General features: G+C 58.2%; 3 protein-coding genes across 8 annotated transcripts in view; 1 reads left to right on the top strand and 2 right to left on the bottom strand.

Annotated features, from left to right (window-relative positions):
- Positions 1–1,541: 1,541 nt before the first annotated feature.
- PLBD2 (phospholipase B domain containing 2) lies at positions 1,542–5,748 on the bottom strand. 2 transcript variants are annotated; one of them, XM_042805641.1, is made up of 12 exons: positions 5,511–5,748; positions 5,290–5,383; positions 5,024–5,182; positions 4,485–4,585; positions 3,831–4,045; positions 3,653–3,747; positions 3,420–3,580; positions 3,188–3,283; positions 2,868–2,939; positions 2,576–2,728; positions 2,229–2,391; positions 1,542–2,108 (listed from the first exon to the last, which is right to left on the bottom strand). In XM_042805641.1, the coding sequence occupies exons 1-12, from the start codon at positions 5,723–5,725 to the stop codon at positions 1,941–1,943; spliced, it is 1,692 nt and encodes a 563-aa protein (XP_042661575.1). In that variant the 5' UTR covers positions 5,726–5,748; the 3' UTR covers positions 1,542–1,940. The 2 variants fall into 2 exon arrangements, with proteins under 2 accessions (XP_042661575.1, XP_042661574.1); XM_042805640.1 differs by having other exon boundaries at positions 3,420–3,747.
- Positions 5,749–7,773: 2,025 nt separating this feature from the next.
- On the top strand, positions 7,774–13,904 carry SLC8B1 (solute carrier family 8 member B1). Of its 2 annotated transcripts, XM_042805625.1 has the most exons (15): positions 7,774–8,464; positions 8,854–9,006; positions 9,116–9,168; positions 9,275–9,332; positions 9,600–9,705; positions 9,824–9,991; positions 10,088–10,195; positions 10,285–10,341; positions 10,586–10,716; positions 10,927–11,068; positions 11,453–11,574; positions 11,775–11,928; positions 12,014–12,094; positions 12,609–12,673; positions 12,757–13,066. In XM_042805625.1, the coding sequence occupies exons 1-15, from the start codon at positions 8,303–8,305 to the stop codon at positions 12,952–12,954; spliced, it is 1,758 nt and encodes a 585-aa protein (XP_042661559.1). In that variant the 5' UTR covers positions 7,774–8,302; the 3' UTR covers positions 12,955–13,066. The 2 variants fall into 2 exon arrangements, with proteins under 2 accessions (XP_042661559.1, XP_042661558.1); XM_042805624.1 differs by lacking the exon at positions 11,453–11,574 and having other exon boundaries at positions 12,757–13,904.
- Positions 13,905–14,883: 979 nt separating this feature from the next.
- Positions 14,884–25,730, bottom strand: part of TPCN1 (two pore segment channel 1) — a 54,658-nt gene continuing 43,811 nt past the window's right edge. For all 4 annotated transcript variants that reach the window (XM_042805153.1, XM_042805156.1, XM_042805154.1 and 1 more), the window contains 9 exons: positions 25,624–25,695; positions 24,715–24,804; positions 23,840–23,955; positions 23,086–23,132; positions 22,461–22,529; positions 21,936–22,020; positions 20,294–20,430; positions 18,907–18,987; positions 14,884–17,646 (listed from right to left, as the gene is read on the bottom strand). In XM_042805153.1, coding sequence (XP_042661087.1) covers positions 17,524–17,646; positions 18,907–18,987; positions 20,294–20,430; positions 21,936–22,020; positions 22,461–22,529; positions 23,086–23,132; positions 23,840–23,955; positions 24,715–24,804; positions 25,624–25,695 — 820 coding nt within the window. In that variant the 3' untranslated portion in view covers positions 14,884–17,523. The remainder of the gene's footprint in view (positions 17,647–18,906; positions 18,988–20,293; positions 20,431–21,935; positions 22,021–22,460; positions 22,530–23,085; positions 23,133–23,839; positions 23,956–24,714; positions 24,805–25,623; positions 25,696–25,730) is intronic.

The following is a 25,730-nucleotide window of genomic DNA, read 5'->3' as shown; positions in this document are numbered from 1 at the left end:
GCACTGAGCTGGGCGTGGGCTGCTGGGGAGCTGCCCCCTGGTGGTAACGAAATGACTAATGCCCTGCTGCTCACACCATCAGTAGGCTTCAGAGTGAACAGCACGCAGCACAGCAAGGTCAGCAGAGAGCAGGCACGTCTGCCCTGAGCCGCACTGCTTTTGGGATGTGGGGGACTGGAAATATAGGGGATGAGGAGGATTTCTTGAATGGAGGGCACCAAGGTGGGGGCTGTGGGAGGCATAAAAGCTCCAGCTCCTCTGGGGCCCCATGGAGTGACACACCCCACCCCCCCACGCCAAATTCCACAGTGGGTAAAGGGCTGAAGCCAATTCCCTAGGGAAGGGGTGCAAGGAGCAACCCTCCACTCCCAGGGAGGAGGACAGGGACCCACTCGGTGAGGGGACCACATTTTGGATCAGCCCTGGGAGTGCTCCAGGGTCCCTTTCCACCCCGCACCCACCTCCCCATCCCCATTTTTACCCCCCCTTTGGCTCCATCCCCGCCCTAGGGAAGGCGATGCCAGGCTGTCACCCCATCACATCCCCTGGCCAGGGTCCCTGGGCTACATGGCCTCAGCCACCCGCCGCTGCAGCTGGGGCAGTATTTGATCACTTCTCTTTGTTCTTCTGCTTTTAGGAAAAGAAAAAAAAAAAAAAAATAAAAAGGAAGGGAAGCAGCAATGCAGCGGCTGCTGCGTTTCCAGTAGGCCCTGTCTTTGGCAACAATGTGCCTGGCCCTCCTCGCTGCCCCGTCACTCGGTGGCAGTGATGTCCTCCTCCCCAGGGAAACTGAGGCACAAGGACCCTCCAAGCAGCACCCCCTCCCCCAGGAATCTAGACACCACAGAGACACCAGGGGACATGGGTGCAGGCTCTGCCACCTCACACCTCACTTCCAGCCCCCCAGCCCCCCCCAGCAGGTTTTGGACACCCCTCCCTGTTCAGGGCACCCATCCCAGCTTTTGGGGCGCCAGCACACCAACAGTCCAGCCCTGCTGCAACCTGGCCCCCTCACAGCCCCTGGGGAGCCGCAGGGGCCCCCAGCCCCAGTGGGAACCTGGCACCTTCAAAGCGCTGCCAAGCACCAGCTCATTAATCCCCTAGTAATGACCTCGTTATTCCTAACGAGGCAGAGCGGATCAAGAGAGCTGCAGTAAGAGGATTTTGCAACGGGGGTTTTGGGGCTGGGGGAACACAGGTGGCAGAGGAGGGGAAGACAAAAGGGATAGGAATAGTCCTGGGGGGTGAGTGGTGGGACCACCCCCTCCAGCCCACACCCCTCATTTTAGCAGCTCTGCCCTACACCAGGTACCCAGCTCGATGCAGCAGCAGCAGAGAAACCTTAACAGCCTGCACCCCAAAAGAGCCCAGCCCGGCTGGGTGCATACCCTTTCCACGGGGGCCAGGAGGCAGGGCAGAAGCAGAGAGCACCCTGCTAATTTGGGGGGGCGAGTGTGTCAGAAGACCGCTGTGTGAGCCCAACCCTTATACAAGACATCAGAGAATCTTGGCAGAGCGCAAAGCACAGCCACCACCTCCGCTGCACACCAACTGCTTTATTTGTCACAGCCAAACCAGCTCACTCCCACTCTGCCCCGTGGGCCAGCCCCAGCCTCCCAGGACCCCCCAGCTTTTCCTGGGAAGAGCCCCCCCAAACCAGGTGTCAGCACCCAGGAAAAGGTCCCAGGGCCAGAGCCCGTTGGCAGGGAGGGGGCACAGCCTCCCCCCCACCCCGCAGCACCACGGGGATGCAGCAGCGAGAGGCAGAAGCAAAAAGAGAGAGGGGGAGCAGGGGAACCCCCCCCGCCCTTGCACCCAAAGCCAGTCCCCTGGGGATAGGGGAGAGCGGGTTGCGCTGCGACACGTCCCCCCCCCCCGCTGCCCCTCCATAAGGGATCTCCACGCAGGACAGATGCCCACGGATGGACGGACGGATGGGCTCAGTCCCAGCGGACCTTGATGGGGGGGAAGGTCCAGAGGTCGGGGTGGCCCATGTGCAGCAGGGCGCTGCAAGGGGACACACTCCAGCGGAAGGGGGGCACGTCGTCCCAGGCGGGGCCGCTGGCGGCCACCAGCCCGAAAGCGGGGGCCATGCCCCAGGAGGTGACCTGGGGCGGGGGGGAGAAAAAACAGGGTCAGCGTGGGGAAGGGGCGACACAGCCTGGGGGGGAGCTGGCAGAGCGGGGTGCACCCCCAAAAAGAGGGGACCTCCAGTCTGTGTCCCCCACCTTCATGTCGGTGCCGCCGTGGCAGCGCTGGCGCAGCGCGGGGAAGGGGTAGGTGCCGTTGGGGGGGTTGAGGTCAGAGCGGGCGGAGATGGCATTCTCTGCGTTCTGGGGGGGGTCGCAGCCCCTGCACCTTGACAGCGGGTCCCGCAGGTAGTTGTTGGACCTGCGAAGCAGAAAAGGGAGAGTCAGGGGGAAGGCAGGGAAAAAAAAAAAAACAAAAAAACAAAAAAACAAAAAACAAAGAGATATAAATTTATAACGATGAAAAAAAATCACCCCAGAGAGCTGCAGATCCCTGGGCGAGGGGTGTGGGGAACACCCAGGTTTGGGGGGGCCCCAGCACCCACCTCATCAGGCGGATCATGGAGTCCAGGTCGCGGACCAGCGTCTGGTTCCGGCGGAAAATCTGGGCACGTGGGTTCTTGTCGTAGGTGAACCAGTCGCCGTATTTCTTCACCAGCTCCGGGTTCCCGCTGGCATTGAAGATCTCCTCGAAGTACCTGGCGGGGGTGTGTGTGGGGGGGGGGTGTGTGTGAACAACCCGGCAAGTCAGCACCCAGTGGCGGGGGGCGAGGCCGATGCCGGCTGCCCGCCTCGTTGGGGAACCAGAGGGGTGGGATGAGGCTGGACGGAGCTCACGGCAGGTTGTAGCTGGCCCAGTAGCCCCGCTGGTACAGCAGCTCCGTCTGATCAGCAGCCACCACCAAGCCCCTGTGCTGGGAAAAATTAGAGCAGAGGGTGGAATCGAGCGGGGATGGGGGGCAACCCAGGCGGGGGGTCCCCGCTGTGGGGTTCCCCCCTCAGCCAGGGGTGCCGGGTGCCCATCACCTGCATACAAGCATCCCCATCGCCCACCTCCCACCCGCTGGGCTGGGGCAGGCAGAAGCCCCAGGGCTTTCCCAAACCCAAGGGGACGGGCCCGCAGGAGCCGGCGCTCGGGGAGGAACGGGGACACTCACGGGATCTGCTCCAGCACGGTCAGCACGCCCTGCGGCGGGCTCGCTCTCCCCGGCACGAAGGCGTTATAGTCCACCACCATCCACTGGTTGTTGTACCTGGCACGGAAAAGCCGGCGGGGGGAAGCACCCTTCTGGCAGCCAGAGACATCCCTGCTGTCCGGGGGGAGCATCCCTCCAGCCCATCCCGCCCCTCCCCGGGACAACTTCCCACGCCCCATCCCACCCCGCTCACGTGCCGCTGTTGAACCGTCGGAAGACAGCAGCCCACTCGGGACCGCTGCGGGCCAGGCGGTTGGCCACGATGTTCCTCAGCCACTCCAGGACGCTGCCCCGCGGGTTCAGGTACTTCCACCGCGCCGGGTTGTTGTTGCCGATGGTGGTTTCCAGCGCTACCTGTGGGGAGAGGAGCGGTGGGGAGGGCGGCGGGGCCAGGGAGGGGTCCTCAAGGCCCAGACCCCCACTCACCAGCCCGCTGCTGAGGATGTAGAAGTCATCCCCGGAGAAGATGGTGCCGGGGTAGGAGGAAAACACCTGGATGCTTCCGGGGATCTGAGAATTGCCTGGAAGGGGGGATGCAAAAGCAGAGGAGCATCAGAAGGGGGGGTGTCAGACGCAGCCGCCCCCCCCAGCCCAGCCCACGCACCGCCAGCCGAGGCACGGAAGGGCAGCGTGTACTTCTTGATGACGCGCAGCATGGACTGGTAGGAGGTCCAGGTGTCGTGGGCGACCAGGAGATCCCGACGGCCCGGCAGCAGCTTCAGGAGGGCAGAGCAGGAGCCCGAGCCCAGGACATGCCGCGGGGAAGAGCGGTTCAGGGCAGACTCCAGGTCCTCCAGGTCGCCCCCCAGCTGCAGCAGGCTGGGGGGGGAAGCGAGACATGGGGTATCAGGTGGGGGACACCCCAGCCCAGGCGCTGAGCTGGCTCAGAGCTCTCTGTCTGTCTCTGTCCACGTTGGAGGGTGTTTGTCCATCCCACCACAGCGCAGGTACTAGTGCCGGGAGCACCCTGGCAGCCTGAGCAGGGAGGGAAGGGTGAGCAGAGCAGTGGAGAAACTGAGGCAGGGGGGACACACCCCCAGCCCCCAGCCCACGGTGCTGGGGAGGAGGAGAACCTGCCTCGGCTCCATCCTACCCCAGAAGCAGAGGACAAGCACCCAGAGAAGGTGGGCGAAGGGGTCTAGGAGCAGAATCGGGTGTCCCTGGACAGCCAGGAATCAACACCATGCCCCACCCAGCAGCACCCCAACCCCTGGGGCGACCACCCCCCGTTCCCCATCACCTCCAGGAAGGAACTTACAGGAAGCCAAAAGGTGCCAGGGTGAACCTGCCCCGGGGGAAGTCCAGGCGCCGGTTGTAGCTGTCCTCCAGCCCCTTCAGCTGCAGCAGGGCCAGGCGCACCTGGGGACAGGGGACAGAGCTGGCACCTGGCTCCCGCAGGGGAGAGAGGCGAGGGATGTTGGGGGGTCAGGCTCCCCCCTTCCCCCGGGGGACACAGGAGATCCAGCGGGTCCCAGCACTGCTGCGGAGGCAGGAGGAGGCGCAGGGGGAAGCGTCACCATCAGCGGGGCCGTGACTCAGCACCGATGGCCGGCAGTGGGGGTGGGGGCAGGGGGGGCCGAGCCACCCCCCTGGGCACCCCAACAGCGGCACGTGAGGCCCCAACAGGGAGAAGTCACGAGTCACCTCTGCTCGCCCAGGGGAGGAGGATCCATGGTGGCCACATCTCCGTCATCGCACCTGGAGCTAAGCCAGGCCCCCTTGCTGCCCCTCTAAAGCCCCAATTAGTCCAGAGAGACATAGAGGGGCTCACCCTGGGTGGGGGTACCCCTTCCTTACCTGGTGCCAGTACTCGGGGTCCTCCCCCTTCCCCATCTGCTCCTCCATCCAGGCCAGGTTGGCCTCCAGGTAGCCCCGCAGCTTCTCGCAGTAGTCGCTCTCGTACTTGAAAGGGCCGCAGTAGCCCACCATGGTGTTCATCCAGTGCATGTACATCAGCTGGGGGGGCACGGCCGCGGCATCACCGGCGGGGGGCCAGCCAGGGGACAGGGGCGGGACGGCGTGGCACCCCTGGGGACCCCGCTTTCGGAGGGGTCACCCCTTACCTGCTCGGAGACGGCGGCCTCGGCCAGCCCGGCGGCGTACGCCTGCAGGCTGTCACTGTACGAGGCGTTGGTGGTCACCTCCAGGAAAGCCCAGCTGCGGGGGGGGGGGGGGGGGACACACGCACGGGCACGGGTGGGACACGGGCACCCGCCACGGCTCCCTCGAGGCCGCCCCCCCACGCCCCGTCCCCGCGCGAGCCCCCGGCCCGCCCCGTCCCTACCCGACGGCGGAGATGCGGTCGTCGAGGCTGGCCCAAGCGACAGCGGCGGGGAGGCGGCCGGGCAGGACGCGGAGCTGACCCGAGCCGGGATCCAGGAGGACGGAGACATTGCGGGGCGGCGGGGCGGCGGCGGGGGGGGGGGGGGGGGGGGGGAACGGGACCCCGGCCAGGGCGGCGGCCAGCGCGGCCCCCAGCACCGCCCGCAGCGCCGCCATGGCGGGGACAGCAGCGGGGCAGGGGGCGGGGCCTGAGAGAACCACGCCCCCGGTAGCGCCCGCAGGGAACGGTGGAGCGGGCGGGGTTTGTGGGCGGGGCGTGGTGATGACCACGCCCCCGGCAGCGCCCGCCGCGCCGGGGGCGGCTGAGGGGGCGGGGTTAGGCGATGGCCACGCCCCCGCCTGCGCTGCGGGCGCGGAGGGGGGGCCCGCAGCCCGGCCGATCAGCACCCTCTGTGCCCCCAATTCCAACCTCCCCCCCAACCCCACGCGCATAGCCGCGCTGCCCCCGCACCCTCATCTCCTACAGCACACACCCAGTCCCACCCCACTCCCACGCCCCCCCCCCCCCCAACCATGCCCCACCATTGGGGAGCACACGTGGGCTTCCTCGCCAGTGGGGCACCCGGCCTCCAGCGTGTCCCCCGTCATGGGGTGCAACCCCAGCCGGTGCACCCCCTGTGGAGCGTCTCAGTGAAAGCCTAGCAGCGCTGGGGGGGCCCACTGGGGTTTGGGGCCGGGGATGGGGGCACACGCGAAATGTTGGTGCCTGGCCCATGGGCCCCAGCGCCGCCACAGTCCCAGCCTTGTGCAATCCTGGCCGGCGCCTATTTATTGCCCTCCCCGCTCCCCTCGGCGGGCAAAGTCCCCCTGAGGTGCGTGGGGTGTCCCAGCGGAGCGGAGGCAGAGGGCTTGGAGCCCCCTACCCACAGTGGCAAGATCACCGTGGGGTGTATAAACTCTGCATGGCCCGGCCCTATATCACCCCCCCCGCACAATGTTACCCCGAGCACTACTGCAGCTGCCTGCCTGAGGCCTGGCGCAACTCGTCCCACGCCATGGCAGGGTGCCGGGGAGCACTGAGGAGACACAGAGCTTTACCCCAAAGCCCACGCTGTAGGGGGCACACAGTGAGCTCTGGGAGTTCAACTGGCAGCCGCTGGGGTGGGGGTGCTGCAGGGGCCCATCCATGTGCCGGGCAGGAGGGGACCAATAACGCCCTTTATTGGATGAGCAGGAAAAATGCCACACGCCTGGGGCTGTTCCGGGCAGGGCAGCACCCCAAAGGCACGCTCGTGCAGGCACGTGGCATAGCCCAGCACACCCCACCAGCTCCCAGCTGCTGCTGGTTAATTTTCCAGTCTGGCCCCGTGCCCACATATCCCTGCTCCTGTGCTCAGTGCTGTAAAATTTGGGTGCCAAAACGTGGCCAAAAACCAGTGGAGCCGAAAGCAGCAGTGTTCCAGGGGGCTGGAGGCGATGCAGGGTCAGGGCTTGCGCCCAGTGGGTGCTGCTGGCCTTTGGGTGCCAGGCTGGACGTGGGCTCCTGTTGGAGACCCTCCAAGCTGGGCGCTGCCTTTGAGTCTTTATTTTCCTTCCTTGCCCCTCTCCCTGAGGGGAAGCACAGTGTGTAATGTCGGTGAGAAACTGGCCAGGGTGGGAAACGGACACTTCAATCCCATAAGGCTCTTAGGGACACGCTGACAGTCACCTCCACCTTGTCAGCTCCAGCCGTGGGGGCCCAGCCTACCGCCTCACCCCCCAAAAAACCTGGCACAGGGGCCTGCACAGGGTAAGGGCACGGCTGGGGCTGGGGGCAGCAGGGTGTCCTGGAGCAGGGCACGGCAGCTGTGCAATATCTCTGTGCGGTGGGGGACACCGGCAGCAGCAATGGGGTCCCTGTGGGGTCGTGGGGCCGCCGGCACGGGGGTCTGTGCAGCTTCGTGCACCACAGTAGCTGCCGTGCTACGGGGCACAGCGCGCTGCTCCCTCCGGGGCAACATCCTCGGCCGTGCCTGCAATGAGCTCGCCCGGTCTCAGAGGGTCACCCCCAACACCGACTAGGTGGGCGCAGCACCCAGGGTGGGTGTCCAGCCTCCGCCCTGCCTCGGCCCGTGGGCACCAGGACGCGCGGAGGGACGGGGTAGAGGTTCACCCCCCCCACGGCAAACACCCTGCCAGCCACATGTAAAAAAGTGGCGCTGTCGCTTTAAGAGCGGAGGGTGGCGGCCCCTTTAAGACGCGGGGGGGGGGCGGGGGGGGGGGGGGATCAGCTGCCCGCGCACAACAGCGGGGCCGCGCCGCCACGGTGGGTCCGCGGGGCGGGTGGGTTCCCCCCAGCATCCCCCCAGCATCCCCCGCCGCGGGCTGCCCCTCCTGCCCCCCCCCCCCCCAACCCCGGGGTCCCCACCCGCATCGCGCTCTCCCCGTCCCCTCCCTGGAGTGGAGGGGTGTCCCGCGGGTCCCCTGGTCCTGCGTGGGGTGTCGGTGCCGGCTCCGCTCCTGTGCTACCCCCCCTCTTTGCTCTGTAGGCACTTGGGGCTGGCACCCCCCCCCCCCCCCGCCCCGGCGAGGACGTGGCGCGGCGGCGGTTGCTCAGCCTGACCGCGCGTTGCCGTGCCTTTTATCATTATTTTTTTTAATATCCTCTTTTTAAAATTATTTATTTTTAACCCTTCCTCCTCCCTGCCCGGGGAGCGCGGGATGGGGGCCTGGGAGCTGCCCCCACTCCCCCTCCCCGGGGACCGCTGCCAGCGGTAGGTGCCCCCTCCCGGAGCTGCCCCCCCCCTCCCCGCCATGGGGCAGGGTGCCATGGGGCCGGCCGGGGTGCTCAGCCTGGCCGGGGTGCTCAGCCTGGCCGGGGTGCTGGCAGGGGACAGCAGGGTGCAGCCAGCCGGGACCCCGCTGCCGCTGGACCCTCCCCGGAGGGATGCTCTGAGCCACAGCCGGGGCCTGGATGTGAGTGGGGGGGGCTGCGATGGGGTTTGGGGGGCGGCGGGGGTGGTGGGGCCCCATCCTGTCCCTGTTTTCCCCCCCGTCCCCACCATCGCTGCTGGGATCTCGGCAGGATTTCCTCCGAAAACCTTGTGGCTTGCCAGGCCGGTGCCTTCCCACGGCCGGGGTTGGGTGGGGGGGGCGGTGCGGGGGCCCTGTGCTGCTGGGGACAGGGGTGGGGGGGACAAGGGCTTGCACCCCCGCTGGCCCACGCACACGTAGCACAGATGGGGAAACTGAGGCAGGGATGACCGTGACCTACCAAAAAGCAGCCCAGCAGAGGGGCGGTGGGTGCTCGGGGTGGGGACGGGACTCGGGGCGCCCGGCCGAGCACCCCGCGCTCTGCCCCGCAGTGCTGGGAGGTGCGGAACCGCAACAGCTCCGAGTGGTGCCGCTTCGTCCGGAGCAACCCCGACTGCCGGCTGGAGGGCGGCTTCCTCGACTACCTCGAGGGGGTCTTCTGCGTCTTCCCCCCCCGGCTGCTCCCCCTGGCTGTCACCCTCTACGTAAGGATGGGAGCTGGGGGGGGGGGCACGCTGCTGGGGGCTGCTCCGCTTTGGGGGCGCAGGGTGGGGACCCCACTGACCCCTCTCTCTGCCATCCCTGCCCCCGCAGGCTCTCTGGCTCCTGTACCTGTTCATCATCCTCGCTGTGACAGCGGAGAAGTTGTGAGTAGCCCCGCAGAGGAGGGGACGGTCCCCGGGGTGAGCGGGGAGCCCCAGGGTCCCCGAGCAGCCCCGCCACCCCTCTCCGCACCCTTCTCTGCCCTTCCAGCTTCTGCCCCAACTTATCGGCCATCTCCACCAACCTGAAGCTCTCTCACAACGTGGCAGTATCCTTGGCGGGTCACGAGGGACCTCGGCTGGGGAGGGGGCATGCAGGGACAGGGCGGGGGGAGGTGGCCGTGATGGGGTCACTTCGCATCCCCTCAGCGCTGTGCCAGGGGAAACCGATTCGGAGCGGGAGCCGGAGGTGGCAGCGGGGTGAGCGGTCGTGTGGTGGGACCGGGAGGGAATCCTGCGGCACCGGAGTGAGCGGATGCCCCGTGTCCCTGCAAGGAGAAGGCCACCAGGTCTTTTCCTTGACGCCCCCTCTCCATGGTGTCACCTTCCTGGCCTTTGGCAATGGGGCACCAGATGTCTTCAGTGCCGTGGTGGCCTTCTCCAACCCCCGGACGGCGGGGCTGGCCATCGGGGCTGTCTTTGGTAAGGACCCCCCGGCCGCCAGCTCCTCTCCAGGGACGGCTGGCTGGGGGGCGGGGGGGTGACGGGTGCGGGGCCATGGGATGTTCCCCCCCCTGAGAGGGACCCGTTGCACTGGCAGGTGCCGGTGTGTTCGTGACCACCGTGGTGGCCGGGGGCATCGCCCTGGTCAAGCCCTTCACGGCAGCCTCCAGGCCCTTCCTCAGGGATGTCATCTTCTACATGGTGGCCGTCTTCCTCACCTTCGTGGTCCTCTACTTTGGCAGGATCACGCTGGGAGAGGCTCTGGGTGAGCACCACGGGGCGGGGGGTGAAGCTGGCACTGCGGGGGGGTGCGGGAGCCGCCTGGGAGTGCTGGAACACCCTGTTGCTCCCCCCATCCCAGGTTACCTGGGGCTCTATGTCTTCTACGTCTTCACCGTGGTGCTCTGCACCTGGATTCACCGGCGGCAGCGGGGAGAAGGGCTGCCCCCCCCCAGGCCCTGGGAGCCAGGTAAGGGCCATCTGGCTGTGCCAACGGCACCCCCGGTGTGCTGGGGTCTCCCTCCGCTGCCCCCCCTCCCCTCTTCTTCCCCCCCCCAGAGATGCTGACGGATGCCGAAGAGCAGGAGTCCTCAGGCACAAACAGTGGTGACTACGGTATGTCGCTGCCGGGGGGCTCGGGGCTGGCTCCGCCCTGTCCTGGGGGGTGGTCGGGGGTCCCAGGCTGCCGCACGTGTGAGCGAGCCCACGGGGTAGCCGTGGCCAGGTGCCACCCTGGGGCAGGGACATCTCGCTGGGGCTGTGCAGTCGACTGCAGCCCCATGCGGGAAGGGCCGAGGGGGGTACTGGGGAGGCCCCCCCCCCACTCCCAGCCCCGCTCAGCCACCGTGGCCCCTCGCAGGTGAGGAGTACCGGCCCCTGCTCCCCTCCCGGGAGCCCTCCCTGCGCATCCTCACCGCTGCCCTCAGCCCCTTGGACTACCGCAAGTGGAGGAGGAAGCCCTGGTACTGGCGGCTCTTCAAGGTCTTCAGGGTAAGGGGGGGGGGGGGGGTGGACAGGAGCTGGAGGAGCCCCTGCACAGGGCGTCCCCCTCCCTGCTGGCCCCTGGGGCTGCGTGAGTCCTGGGCGTTGCGATGGGGACAGTGGGACAAGGGCAGGCAGGTGGGGGCAGGTCATGGGGCACCTCCTGGGGGGGTCCCTTCTTGGGAGTCCCCCATCCCTGCTCACAGCCGCTTCTCCCAGGTGCCCGTGGAGCTGGTGCTGCTGCTCACTGTTCCCGTTGTGGACCCTGACAAGGATGACCTGAACTGGAAGAGACCCCTCAACTGCCTGCATGTCCTCACCAGCCCCCTGCTCTGCGTCCTCACCCTGAAGTCGGGCGCCTGTAAGAGCCCTTGACACCCAGGAGGGGACGGGACCGAGATGGCCACCAAAGCCCTGGGGACTGCAGGAGCCCTTTGGAACTGGCACCCCATCTGGGGAGGGGGAGGACGGGCCAGCTGGGGGGGCTGGTTTGCAGCTGGATGACTCTGTCCTCCCCCAAGTCTCCCCCTGCCAGAATCCAGGTCCTGGGGGAAAAACGGGGCAGGCCTGTCCTACCAGGGGAAACTGAGGCACAGAGGGGAGCATCCCTGTGAGGGCTTAGGGTAGAGGTGGCTTTAGAGGGGACAAGGCTTTACCTCCTAACACGAGCCCGGCCAGATCCTGCCCCAGCCCATGTGGTGCTTGCGGGGCTGCTCTGATGGCCCCCTCTCTCCACCACATGCAGATGGGCTGTACCAGATCCAGGGTATCTTCCCGGTCTGGGGACTGGTCACACTGGTTGGCTCTGTCCTGGCCATCATCATCTTCATCACCACAAGCAACGAGGAGCCACCCAAGTACCACTGTGTAAGGTGCCCCCCCCACCCAAATGCCCACTGAGGACCTGCCCAGTGTGCTCCGGACTGGGCTGAGGGTCCTGGGGGCAGAGCAAGGAGCCGGGACCTCCTTCCCAGTCCCCAGTGTCCCCAGGAGGGACACAGCTGGCCGGAGGTGTGCAGGGTCCTGCGGGACGCACCCAGGGACCAGCTTACCCCTCTGCCCATCAGGTATTTGCCTTCCTCGGGTTTTTGGCCAGCGCCATGTGGATCAACGCCGCGGCCACGGAGCTGGTGAACATCCTCCGGACCCTGGGCGTCATCTTCCAGCTGAGCAACACCGTGCTGGGCTTGACGCTGCTGGCGTGGGGCAACAGCATCGGCGGTAAGGGCCCTGCTGAGCCCCGGAGCTGCCCCCAGTGCACCCACCCTCCCGGCACCCCCCAAGCTCTCCCCCTCTCCCTCTGCAGACACCTTCTCCGACCTCACCATGGCACGGCACGGCTATCCCCGCATGGCTTTCTCCGCCTGCTTTGGGGGCATCATCTTCAGTATCCTTTTGGGTGCTGGGGGAGAGGAGACGGTGGTACGTGGGGCAAGGGCTGCCTCAATTTCCCTGCCTGCAGCCCAGGGAGAGCCCCTGCTCCTGGGGCACCCCTGGGAAAGAGCTGGGCAGGATCCAGCCCGGATTCCCCGGGCTGTTGGCAGCCTCCCTGGTGCCTGCGCAGTGCGCGGGGACTGGCGTGGTATCTGTGAACTGCAGGAGCTGCAGGGACGGAGCCAGCGCCATCCCCCTGTCCCCGCTCCTGTCCCAGCCCCAGCGGGGTGGAGGGTTTGGGCTGGAGCCTGGGACATTTGGGATCTGGCAAAGGGAAGGAAGGGAAGAGGCTTTGTGTCACCTTCCGGGAGGCTCTGGGTGGTTCCCAGGGCGGGCTGAAGCCTCTCCTCCTCCAGTGCCGCAAACAGGCAACGCTTTGGGCTGGGCAACAGCCACGGGGTGCAGGCAGGGAGGGGGAGGGCCCGTGCTGTCCCCCGCGCTGCGTCTCCATCCTAAACGTGCCCCAGACATCCTGGTCGGCGTGGGACTCGGCTGCCTGCTGCAGATGACCAGCAGCCAGCTGGTGGTGAAGGTAAGGCTGCGCTGGCAGCGACGGGGCGGCACGGGGCCAGGCTGGCTGGCGTCACTCCCCACCGCTCGCCCTCTCTCCGGCAGCTGGAGCCCGACAGCCTCCTGGTCTGGATCCTCGCCGGGGCCCTGGGGCTGAGCTTGGTCTTCTCCTTCGTGTCGGTGCCGGCGCAGTGCTTCCAGCTGGGCAAGGCGTACGGCGTCTGCCTCATCCTCTACTACCTGGCCTTCCTCTGCGTGGCCCTGCTGACCGAGTTCAGGGTGATCCGTCTCGCCGCCGCCTGACCGGCTCCCGCTCTGCCCCCCCCCCCCGAGGGACCGGGGCCTCGCTGTCCCCTCTCCCCGTCCCTCCCAGGGGGACGAGGGCACCTCGCCCCCAATCATGCTGCTCCGACCACGTGCTGGAGGCGACACGCGCCAGCCCAGCCCTCGGCCTTCGCTTCCCAGAGGGAGGGGGGCGTTGGTTGTGCTTTGGGAACGGAAAAGGGGCTGTTAGTCATTAGCTACATCCTCTCCCCGCTCTGTTTAATCTTGTTTAACTCAAGGTGACTCTGAGCAGGGGTGAGGTCAAGACCTTGGCTTCCCCCGGTCCCGATGGCAGGGGCAGAGGAGAGGGCAGCTCCAGCCCAGGGTCACAGCAGGAGTGGTTTTACTTCTCCACTTTACTTTCCCTTCCCTGTCCCCATCCTGGCCGCTCTGGGACAGGGCTAGGGCAGCTGTGCCACACCGGGTAACTTGGTGAAGGTCTGAGCACGAGTTTGTCATTGCAAAGGACGTGACACGTTCACACCGCGGGTTTGAAATAGCAGCTGAGGCAAAGCGAGATGGGGTTAAGGTGAGACAACGCTCCAGGGCAGTGCTTGGTTTTAATGCAGGCAAAGCAGGAGGAAAAAACTAAGCAAAAGGTCAAGGGAGGCTGGTTTCCCCTGCTTTTTTAAGCTATGTTTTTCAACCTGAGTTTCAGATCCTATTTTTCTCCTCCTTCTAGGGTGGACAAAGTTGTAGGAAAGGAGCTGGAGGTTTCCACACAGTGTGAGCCTCTGGCAAGACTAGGTTTAAAAAAAAAAAAAAAAAAAAAAAAAAATTGCAATAAAAAAAACCAAACACAAACCCAACCTTGACTTGTGTTGTTTGCTGTGAGAGTGTTTTCTCCTGCTCTCTGCTAGCCTAACACAAGCCTTACCCAGCACGGTGCCTTTGGAGGGGGAGAGGGAACACCTGGAACTTCTCCGGAGCTGAGGCAGCAGCGGCAGAGGGGCCGGGGGGGTGACAGCCTCGGTGGCACAGGGCCGTTGTCCCCAGCAGCTCGGGGAAGTGGTTTCCTCTGGGTTCACCAGCAGCTGATTTCTCAACAGCAGTCACACGCGCCTGACGCGGCCGTGTAGTCGCAGGGTTGGGAAGGGCAGCGTCACGGTGCGGGCGGCCGGGGGCCGTTACTCGGCTCCCCGGGGAAGGGGACACTGGTGGGGCAGCCCACGGTCCCGGGGGAAGTGGAGATGAGTGGGGGGGGGCTGGTGCTTCTGCTCCGTGTGTCGGGGGGGGGGGCTGCGGGGCGCAGGGTAGACAGCAACCTGCCGTTACGGCCGGACAACCACATTTCTGCTCCGTTGGGAGAGAGGGGCTGTTTCGCAAGAAGCAGAACTGCCAGACCTGGTTCCTGCTCCCTTCTCAGGGTGCCAGCAGCCTCCTGAGCCTGGACAATTTCTCCTTTTTCTAACCCGATACCGGCTTTCACAAAAAGTAACGCTCCCTGTGCCTGCAGCTATTGGCTCAGCCCTGAACCTGCTCACAAGTTACCAGCAACCGCCGGAATTATCCAGGGAGCCAAGCCCCACTTCCTTACACACAGCAGGGCTAAAGCAATCAAAACCACAGCCAACGTACCAATACAGTGGGGTACAGGGTCAAAAAAACCCCCCTTCTAACCTTAAACATTGCATTGGGGCAGCTTTAAAAATTGTAAGTTTGAAAGCATTGTCTTAAGGTTTATGAAACAAACTGGCAGGGGGAGGGCAGAAGGAAAGCTGGGCTTTGCAGTGTTCAGGAACAAGAATTCAGAGCAGCTTGGCAGGGCAGGCGTGCAAAATATGCCCATGCAAGAAGTTGCCCCTGGAGAGGGAAGGCGGGCACCGCTCCTCTTCAAACACTCTGGAAGTGCTTCAGCTGCAGCCAAGCCCTGGGAATAACACGGGAAGGAGGAAAGGAAGCCACTGCCTTTACAAAGCCAAGGATGCTTTTTATTAGTGTGCTTGAAAAAATCTAGAGAATATTTTACAGACATGTCCATAAAATCATTTTATAAACAAAACACCAGCATACAAAATCCTGCAGTGCTTCCTCCCTTGCTCCCTACAAAATGATTGTCTCTGTCGTTAGTCTGTGTGTCGGGTGGGGGAGAGGAGGATAAATAGAAGGGGATGCCCCGTACTCAAACTCTGTTTCCTTCCAAAGTCATATGGAAGAAGTAAACTTCTGTGACCCTCCTTGGTTTACAAAAATAATTAATACAGTGTGTACATGGGGGCGGATTAACACCTCAGCACAAAACCAGGGAAGCAGCACCTGAGTCCTGAACTCCAGTCCAAGCATTCCCGTCTCTGTGACACAAGAGCCCTGGTTACTGCATGTTAAGCAGGTTAGTGCTCCCTCAATATAGCTTAAAGCTGCAGCTCCCTACCCAGAAAACACCCCCAAAAAAGTCACTGACAGCTCTGCAAGGAGAAATAGGCTGTAGGGGAATGCAGTGTTTAAACACAGCCACATTTTTTTTTCCCCCCTAACCTTCACAATGCTCATTCATCCTGCCCACAACTTAAAACAAAATAAACAACATCTCCTTCAGCCCCAGGACTAATCTGGATAAATCTCCCAGGCTGCGACTCCATGCAGAGCAACTGCAAGAGCAACAATCGCGCTGCTCATTAATTTGTGGTCGAATTTATGGTTTGGAAAACAGCCCTTTAAGGTCCTTCACGGTTCAGCTCAGAAGTAGTTTCATACCTGCAGTACCCAGAAAGGAAACAAAGAGTTGCCCTGAGGCTCCCAGGGAATTTGGCAAGGGTTGAGAACAGACACTGGTGTGTGCATGTTGCCCAGAAAGCTGCTCAGCTGCTCTTTCCATCCCATAGCCCAAACGCTCCCACCACACTACGCAGGGAGAGGTTTTCAGAAGCAGTTCTACCTTGCCCAGTTTTGAAAGTCTCATCCACCCAGAATGTGCTCCTGAGCTGCTTGGGTAGGGCCAGTCCTTTCCCACTGTCCTTGTGCCACGTGGTGAGGCTACCAAGTGAAAAACGGGTACGTGGGAGAATGGGAACGGGCACACAGACCTCCCACTGCCTGGGAGGAAGGAGAAAGCCTCCCCAGCAAGTCCTACTCTTAGTCTGAACCTGAGAAAAGATCAAAGAGCAAGAGGTGAGGGGAGCCTCCCAGCTGACAGATCCTTCTAGTCCTCAGCACTTTCTGCGCTGACAGGGGAAAAAAAGGGGACTTACAGAGAGAGGTTCTCATCACGTGGGCAATGAAACACAAGTGATGACACAACCTGCCACGATCACAGAATAAATGGGACACAGCTGGGAAGGGATCCCTTCTCCCCTTCCCATCCCTCAGCTACCAGGTCTGGCAGCCCCCTTGCCAGCTGGGTGAGAACAATCATCGTTTTCCACATTCCTCCTGCATCCAAAATTCAGGGGAACAGTAAAGCTTTTCAGTGGATCTTCCTGAGATCCGACTCGTCAGCGTTTGCCAGCCTGAGGAACATTTCTGCAAGGGTGAGAGCAAGGGAGGAGCAACACTGCTGCGCTGGGACTTGCCCACCTGTATAAACAAAGCAATGACCGGGCTGAGGACTAACCAGCAGTACAGTTTGATGCCCATAAGCTCTCCTTAACACAGAGCCGGGCAGAAGTCAGACTTGGAGCTGCAAAACCTTCCATTTCTTCCTTCTAGTCATCTATCTGAGCTAAGGACCAGCCAGAGATTTGCCATTTACAGAGCAGGTGGCCAAGTGGCAGCGGTCAACAGCTGCCATCGCCCTGCAGAATGTCCCCTCTCACTGGGCAGGGACAGGAGCTTTGGGGTTTACAGAGGCGATCCCAATCCCGGGCTGAACTGACCAGCAGCAGTGCAGATATTGGATGGCTACAGCAGAGACACAGTTCGTCTTCCCAAACTCCTGTCCCACCTATGGTCACAGCACAATGAGATGCTGGCCCTCAGGTCTGTCCTCAGCTGCCACGGAACTGCTCGGGAACAGCTAAATTCAATAACCAGAGCTGGATCTACTACAGGGGGTGCATCTTGGTGTGCCGAAAAGGAGGGGAAAGGCAGACTGCTCTTCCAAAAGTGCTGAAATTTCACACCACCTCCCCTTTCTTTGCATAAGGAAGGTGGAGAAGAAACAAAACCTCACTCCCTGATCTTTTATTCCTAGGTTAACGGTACCCTTTAAGCAAAAGAGATCTTCAAAAAGGGCAAAAGTTTTAATATTAAGCAGGTGGCTTCAGCGCATTTCCTGCTGTTAATGGATTACTCGTCCTTTTCCCCAGGGTCTGTTAGTGGTAAGACAAACAGCAGGCTCGAGCCTGGGAAGCGGCTCAGAGGGAGAAGGTCTCTGTTCTGTCCGAGATGTTCACTCTGCTCTGAGCACGGGCCTCATGCTCAGTCTGTGTAGCAGCCTTACACAGAGTCCCCTGGGCCACTGGTGTTTCAGCAGTTCACTGCCTAGGGGAAGAGATTTAAACCCTAAAGCTGAACAGTACACTGAACAGATCTATATACATCATCCCAATACATACGCTGTGAAGTAATACTCTAGGTTATTGCATAGAAGGCGGCTTGCGTTAGCTAGGCCTAAATGACAGTCTGGGAGCGTTGTCGGAGGCTCAGGGGCTTCAGAGAGCTGTTGGAAGCAGATGCAGGCTCTTGCAGCGGCGTCTGAGATTCCTCTTTTCTGGAATGCTCCTCATACCATTCCTGCAACAGGAGATCACACACACCGAGATCAGGCTCTGCCCCACACTGGCCTGGCAGCCCCCCCAGCAGGACCCCGAAGGGCAGAGCCTTCGGCTGCTCTACCCCGCGAGGGCACATCTGCTCGGGCACAGGGGGGCTCTTCCCAAAGCCTGGGATACAGCCTAAGCTCCCGGAACAAGGCGGTTAGCTGCAGCATGGCTCTGACTGAGACCTTGCCACCCACGGGCCAAACAACAAGTACCAGCTATGGCTCAGCTCCAGTTGGCTGAACCAAAAAACCCGGGCAAGGAAATATCCCTCTCTCAGGACGTCCCTCCTGAACGTCGAGGACTACCGTGATGATTGGGATTTGCAGAGTTGCTCCCAGTCCTGGGCAGTGCCCAGGGTGCTATAGTATGTTACATCTCTGAATCAGAGACCAAGCAGAACAGGTCGGGAACTTCTCTGTAGATTTCCACCCAGCTCCATGGTAAATAACATGTTTATTTTTGCTGGGGGGACTGAAGATTCATCCCCAAGCTATCTGCCCAAGGGACAAAGGACAGATTCAAATGGTTACAAGATTAATTCTTTCAGCAGTAATCATTACATTAGCCCATGACCTTCAACCTGACAGTGAATGTCTGGCAGGTACTACACTGACCACAGCATAAAGTTCCTGACCTCAAAGGGCACTAGCAGGAATGCCCTAAACAATCCAGAGAATCAGATGATTTAAGTGTTTCCCATCTTTGTTAGCCTGCTATTCCGACAGAAAACCAGGCAGCATTGCTCACACCAGAGCACTCTGCCTGGGAAACTCGGGTTTGTGTGTCAGACAGGCACACCCAAGCTCAAACACAATCACATTCCAGAGGGTTAACGAATTAGCGCTCAGCAGCCAAGCCCCAGGAGCGCCCTGCCTGTGTGCTCAGAGCCCCAGCAAACACATCCACCCCGGTGAGGCCAGGGAAGCTCAGCCAAGCCAAGCTGGAGCGCACGGTGACTGGGACTCGGCTGACTCACACCTGCCCAGCTGGGCACCCCGACCTGCTGAAGAGGCTCTGACGTGCTCTGTGGTTTAAGAAAGCCCTTGAGTGCAAGAATGGATCAATCTAAAGTACACTTCATCTACTGCCTACCCTTCTCACAGAGCACACGGCTGCCTGGCTCTTGGAGGAAGGCAGCCTCCAGTGTTGAAAAAGATGGTTTGTTATTCTCTAGGCAACGTTCTGCTCACCACTGAGACTTGGCTGATATTTCCAACTCAGGCCTACATACCTGTATCTCCTCCTCATACATCTTCATACTCAAATCACTCTTGGTCCTTGATCTGCGTCCCAGAAACAGTGTTGACATTTGCTGAAGAGTTGGGGGAAGGAGGAGGAAAAAACAAAACAGACGTTCATCAGTCACTGAGCACCTCACAAGATCAGTCCCTTCAACGCATCCTTCATGCAGACACCCATCGTCCACCGATGGCTCGGGCTACCCTGGGCTCCCTCTGTTGCCATGGGAAAAAGGCATTTTAGGGTGCACATCACCCAACCAATGCGGGCATCTGCCGCAGGCTGAGATGAGTCACACTGAGCAGATCCCCAAAGACTACAGAGGGAGCTGTAGCTTGGATGGATGCATCTGTCAGTGGTGCTAAATTTAGTCAGATGAACATAACATCAGTGCCTGGAACAAGGCTCAAACCCAAGCTTCCAAATAAGATCTTCTTGAGAACAATTTCAGGTCCCACTTGTCTAGACCACACCATTTACTCCACGGGCCTGGAATTCTTGAATTCTGTAAGGAGAGAGCTGAAGCTTGAATTCCTCTCTGACCATTTGAGTTAGATGAACAGGACCGAGAAGCAAAAGAAACCTCAGGTTTGGCATCATCATTCTGTACTCCACTGCAAGGCTGAGGACAGCATCCTCCTTTGGTTTATTGTCTTGAAAACTGCTTCTGACTGGTATCATCATCACTATTCTGAATTTTGTCTGTGTGAACAAGAGCTCAGCCTTTAACTACACTGCCAAGCCAACCAAAGAAAATAAAGGTCGCTTAAGAGACCGTAGCACCTGCACTTTGTAGTGGTGACACAAGAATATAATGGCTATTATTAAAGCAACCACTTAAGCTCTTCCCAGATGCATGAGACAACAGTTCTGAGACAAAAGCAGTTACCCAGGTCAGCTCATTTTTCCAATTGTCCATCCCATTTTAGAATGAATATGTAAGCAGTGCCTTGGAGAAAGGAAGCCTGGTGTTTGGAATCGATACCATCATATTGCTGCGTAATGTTTCAGGACTGTCCAAGCCTAAGTGCACGATGGCACAGAGAGAGAGGCAGGAGAATGACAAGACAGTGGCCTCCTTAGAGAAAAATATATATACTTTTTTCCAGTCAGCAGTGGGCCAGGACAGCTCTAAGCAAAGTCTGCAGGCAATAGCAACAAGCCTTTGTCAAGGCTGCTCAGACTGCAGGGGCAATGCAGCTGCTACTTTTCTAGATTAGCAAAACTTTGCGCAGATGCTGCAGAGTCCCTCCAGTAGCTCAGCTCTCAGCACTAGAGACGGATGCAGCTTCTTTCTTAAGAGAGCAAAAGGGCATGTGTGTCCCTGGCATGCCTCCCTCCCGTGAAGCTGAGAACTTGCAGAAAGCGTTTCATCTTACCCCGTATTTGTCCATCTGCAAAACGATCTTCTGCAGCTGAGCCGTTTCAGTGGCAGCTGAACTCCGCTTGTACAGCTCGATTATGCCAACCACCTCCTCCTTGGAGATCTCCTTCTCCAGCACAATGCCGTTGTCTTCTGGAGAGGCGAGAAAGAGAAAAAAAAAAAAAAATTCTCCAAGATGAACATTGCTTCATCAGCCGCTATGCTAATCCTGGAAGGCAAAACCTAACAGCGCACAGGACCAAGCCAGATCTCAGGCACAGTCTGCACCTACTTTTGGGACTCAAACGTGTATGTCTTTGGTCCCCCAACAAGGCAGAGAAGTTGTTAACTGGTGTGTAGGGCCAACAAGCATCTCAGCTTTTTAAAACATCAGGCTCCTCAGTATCTTAAAAAAAAAGTTTTGTAGCTTTTCTCATACCTCTAAATTAACAAAGCAAATCATCACACAGGAATTGATGCCTTTTGACCTTCAACTGCCTAACACAGCTTGGGAGTTCAGTGCTAACAAATGCCTTTCACTGCACCCTCCAAACTGCAGGAGGGATTGCGATGAAAAGTGTTTCTGTAACTAACAACGACTGGCTCCCACGGGCCTGTGCCACACAAATTTGATCGTCCTGCACCTAAGTAAGATGAGGGGCTGGTCAAAGCTACTCCCATGGCTGGGGCCTTCCTCATGTTTCTGCAGGGAAGATTCCCTGGTATGAAATATATGAGTGCAGTGGCTACACCTCCTTCCTGCAGAATACTAAGATTAGTCTGCACAGAAAATGAATAGAAAAGCCTGGGTGTAGATCACCTGAAGGAATAGCAGGAGAAGGGCTGTAAGAGATTAATGTGTTTATGGCACCTAAATTAGCAGGTCATGAAGTTCCATGCAGTTTCAGACACTCAGCTCAGGTGACAAAGGACAGTTGAGTAAAACTGATGACTCACAGGGCGAGGGGATGGAGAGATTAGTCACTGTCAGTTCCTAAAGGGTACAGAAAGGCATGCCCAAAACCAGGATGTAGTCACCAGTCTAAGAACAACTGGGAGATGTGGAAAGAACGGGATAGGCAGCATCTGTTGTCCTCCATGTGATGGCAAAGAGTGCTGGCAAACCACCTGGTTCCAGTGTTTTGGTACCTGAATGCTGGACAAGCCACGTGGAGACACATTCTGGTGCCAGTGAGTGTATTAGTGAGGAAGGGAAATTCCTTAATTTTTTTAAAATCACCTTCATTTCCTGTATGGTCTCTTGTTGAGCTCTGCTGCATTGTTGCTGTAATGTTTCACAGATTCCTTTCACGAAACGCATGCGGACTTCCTAACTTCAAATAATTTGGTTGAAATGGTTCAAGTAGTTGAAGATTATATGCATGTGCACGTGCACACACACATATGTATATATTTGTGTAAAAAAACACATACATGCACATACACGCACCCCTTTTGGGGAGTGCTGGGGGAGATATGAGGAGCAGAAAGGCTAGGTAGAAATGACACAAAAGCATAAGAATGATCTTAGGAAATCAGGTTAAAAAAAAAAAAAAAAAATCTAGTCTTTTCTGATCAATCCCATTCTCTCCTACAGACATAAGACACCAAGGAGGGAAGATACAACATTGTGGGTCAACCAGTCCTCAAGTTCTGACCTTCTGAATCTTGGTTTTTCCGAGTGTAGTTCATGCGGAAGACAAAAGCATCCAGAATAAAAGCCACGATGATTGTCATCACCACCTGGGAGAGGACATGAAGAGAAGAGATAAGGAGGCTGCTGCTGGAGGATTCTTCCAGCCCAGCTCAAATGGAAGCTGAGCATTTGGCCTGTGCTTCAACTCTGTGCTCCCCACCCAGCTCCTCCATGGCAGTGGGGATGCACAGGTCACACATCTACCTGTGAGTAAACTGCTAAGTCAACCACAACAGGGACAGAATAAGCCTCCTGTGCAGCCCTAGCCCTTACCCCAGGCCCAGATTTGTGCAGCATCAGCTTTGTCAATGCCCATAAATTCAACTTTCTGCAAGTGGTGGGGACTCACACCTATTTCTGGAAGACATTTATGCAGAAGAGCAAAGTTGTCCTCACTTAGGGATGGAGCTCCCTCTGGAATACGGTAAAAGCTGTCTCCCCCCCTCATCCCCACCATCTGATGCATGAAGCATGTCCAGAAACCTACCATGGTCACAATATAGAAGATCATGAAGTAAAGACGGCTCCAGTGAGTGGTTTGGGATGTCACTCCTTCCTAAAGAGGAGGGAAGAAGCCAGTAGTGCATAAAAGAAGGGGGAGACTGCTGTTAACTGCTTGCCAACAGACATAAAGCGGCATAAATATTATCTCTCTCTCATTCACAGCTCCACAGTTAGCCCCAGGGACTGCCTGCACAGTGCTCAACGCCTCAACTGGTCCTTGCAGCTCATCTGCCCCTCAAGCTAAAAAGAGGGGTTCCTACATACAAAGACACAGAACATTTAAAGCTTGTGGCTGTAAGAGCCATTGCTGCTAGGAGAACACAGTCTGGACAGCCGGTTGACGAGCTGGAATACAGAGACTTCATTTGCCCCAATTGTGAAACCTGGCCTGAAGGCTGGTCAAGATTCACAAGAAAACATGCCCAGCAGCATGCCAGAGGTCAAATGCCATCCAACAATCAGGACCAAAAGATGTCTGGCAACAACAAGTGACAGTGTTGGACCCATCTCCAATCACCAGGGGAAAAAAGCAGCGGCGTGGAAGATCTAGCTCAACTGGTGAAGAGTCTGTGCCATCCAAGCACACAAGGTAGACGAGGTTTACTTACCATGATGATGTACCAGTCATTGACGACTGTCAGCTCAAACAGCGTGACTGTATATAAGTGGGAGAAAAAATACAGACAATGGCTTTATCCATCCTGACCTACTTTACAGTGATTCTTAGACAAAGTATTTGACAGGGAAGACTGATGCAGCCAGAGTTTCAATACAGCCAGCAAATCCAGAGACAGAATGCAGATCCTCCTCACTGCAATCGCTTCAAAGGAGGTTAGACCCACGGAACCAGGAGCATGGCTTAATCTGTATTTCTTACAAGAATGAGAAACAGACCTGGCTCTTTCCCCCAGAGAGCCTGGAGACCTCCAAAATCTCCAGGAGATAAGCATCTCTGCTCGCACATTAAGAAAAATCACAGAGAGTAATGAACACATTAAAATTATTCTTCATCAGTGCATTTAAAGAAATGTATTAGCATCACTATTGATTCTTTAGAAGGGTAGTGACTTAAAGCCCTCAAACATGTCTGGAAGTCTGGTCTGATCACCAGTCAGAACAGATCTGCTGGCTTCACACTGGCTTTTAAGAGATCTCTGCTTACTTTGCTAAACAGTCACGGCACAATTAGTCAGCTGGAGTTCTCCAGACAGAAAGAGCAGGATGCTGAGTGTTTGAGGTACATTATTAGGACTCTATGGGAGAGTCTCAGGCTTACATGAGCATTACAGTCCTGCCATCCAGCTCTGCAGCAATGCAGATGCACTACGGAATAGTCTTTGCTACAGACAAAACTGCCCTTACCAAAGCTGTTCAAAATGTTGTCAAAGTTGTTGAGATAGTAATAACCTTCTTCCACAACCGTCTTGTTGCCAACTGTATGATTCACCCAGCGGTAGGAATCTGCAACTGTGCTTGTGCTGGTTGGAGAAACCAGGACAAAGAATGAGAAGAGAACTGGAAAGGCAAGGAAAATTTCAAGGGTTATAAATACCACAACGCTTAGAGGCTGGTGAGCAGGGTGGCAGTTTCTACCTCTTGGCCAACACTTGCCTTTTTCTCTGAAAGAAAGCCTCTCTCCTCAGCACAAGCTCAGGGAGCACACGGAGCCTTTCTGATCATTCAGCAAATATTATACCAGAAAAACTGAGCATTGGAGTTAGACTCACACCCTTAAAGCTTGGCATTTCCAAGTGGTCTGCCATCATTTAAGATGAAAAGGGCATAGGACAGCTCAGCTTCCAAGACCAGGTGAATTTATCTTGTTACAAAGTGAGGCCTAAATATATAACATGTCTGGCCAAGCAACTCTGGCATCACCAAGATAAAAATCTCAACTTCGCTCTGGAGCAGATGTTACAAGGGTTTCCAGCCACAGTACCATGAAGAAATCCTCCCAGTGCAACTACCCAAGGCAAGTTACAGAGCTCAGTAAAACCAGCCAACCCTACCACAGAAATTTCTCCCTTTCCAAACGCAACGCAAAAGCCATTTCATCCAATCTTACCTAGAGAAGTGAAGTGCCTCCTAGATTTTTGCAGCATGTTGCCTTAGCTGCAAAACCCCATTCAGACCCATCCTCTGGCCCCTTCTCCACAAGGAGACAGAGCTGCCAGAGCTCACTGCCACTGGCTGTACACCAAAACCACTGCAGAGGGGAATGGATTTGCAGTACTTACTTGCAGCAGTTCGGGTAGACCACACCAGCAAAGAACTCCATGCCAACAATGGCAAAGCAATAGTAGAAGATCAGCAGGGTTAAACCCAGGCTGGAGGCAAAACCAGAAAGAGTTGCTAAGGCAGGAAAACACAAAGTCACAGGCTGGTTGCTCTGGAAGACATTTCCAATGGATGGGAAGCAGCACTGAAAATCCCAGATCACCCTCCCTGCCACTGTGGCTCTGCAGTTCTTTGCCTGCTCTCATTCTCTTGAAGTCCTTGGACAAGGAGCTTGCCACTTGCGGAAGAGAGAAACTAAAGAGCAGCCTGGATTCCCTCCCAGTCTGTCTTTTTCTGGTAAACAAACATTTCCCTGCTGTTTCTTTAATAAAAAACAACACACACTGTTTCTGCCCTCTCCATGTCCTTGGATGCAGGGACTGTGCCAAGAACAGTGTTCTCTAGCTAACACGCTCTGCTCAGACCTCCTTCAAGGGAGTAAGGTCTGAGGATGCCCTAAACACCAAGCTCTTTCTGCCCCACCATTTCCCAGTAAGGCTCTTGAATGGCTGTACTAAGGACAGAGAAACATCTGGGAACATTCATGCCAATGTTCCTCCCAAATGGGCTTCCCCTCTCACCAAAAGCTGGGATGGGGGAGAAAAATTAAACAAGCATCGACTCTTAGTAATGCTCCCAACACAAAAGCAGGAGGTGGCCCAGGGTGGTGGAGTGTTGCATATTGCATAATACTCCAAGAAATTGGAAGATAACACCCTACCAGCACCCTGAAGAGTCAGTAACAATCTATTGGCAGATCAGAGCACAATCACCTTCAGCAGGTTTGACAGGTTCCTATCCTGACAGCAGCCCTAGACACTAAACCTTCACTCCCCCCTCCCTGCCATCACCCAAAGAGAAGTTAGTACCTGGCCATCCGGGGAAACAGCTCAAACATAGTGTCCAGGACATTTCTGTAGCGTTTCTTCAATTTAAATAGCCTGAAAGGAGAAGCCAGTAGTTAACCACGCACTGC

Source organism: Tyto alba, unplaced genomic scaffold (assembly GCF_018691265.1).
Source record: "Tyto alba isolate M040663 unplaced genomic scaffold, T.alba_DEE_v4.0 Super-Scaffold_44, whole genome shotgun sequence".
Classification (NCBI taxonomy): Eukaryota; Metazoa; Chordata; class Aves; order Strigiformes; family Tytonidae; genus Tyto; species Tyto alba.
This window is presented reverse-complemented; position numbering and strand designations above follow the sequence as displayed.

What these genes read in the sequence shown, in the direction of transcription:
- SLC8B1 (XM_042805624.1), top strand. Translation starts at nt 8,303, where the DNA reads ATGGGGCAGGGTGCCATGGGGCCGGCCGGGGTGCTCAGCCTGGCCGGG. An exon ending in CACCCTGAAGTCGGGCGCCT is followed by an intron (nt 11,069 to 11,774) that starts GTAAGAGCCCTT and finishes TCTGCCCATCAG; the next exon opens with GTATTTGCCTTCCTCGGGTT. An exon ending in CTTTGGGGGCATCATCTTCA is followed by an intron (nt 12,095 to 12,608) that starts GTATCCTTTTGG and finishes AACGTGCCCCAG; the next exon opens with ACATCCTGGTCGGCGTGGGA.
- PLBD2 (XM_042805640.1), bottom strand. Translation starts at nt 5,725, where the DNA reads ATGGCGGCGCTGCGGGCGGTGCTGGGGGCCGCGCTGGCCGCCGCCCTG. An exon ending in AGGCCGCCGTCTCCGAGCAG is followed by an intron (nt 5,183 to 5,289) that starts GTAAGGGGTGAC and finishes GTGCCCCCCCAG; the next exon opens with CTGATGTACATGCACTGGAT. An exon ending in ACCGTGCTGGAGCAGATCCC is followed by an intron (nt 2,940 to 3,187) that starts GTGAGTGTCCCC and finishes TTCCCAGCACAG; the next exon opens with GGGCTTGGTGGTGGCTGCTG.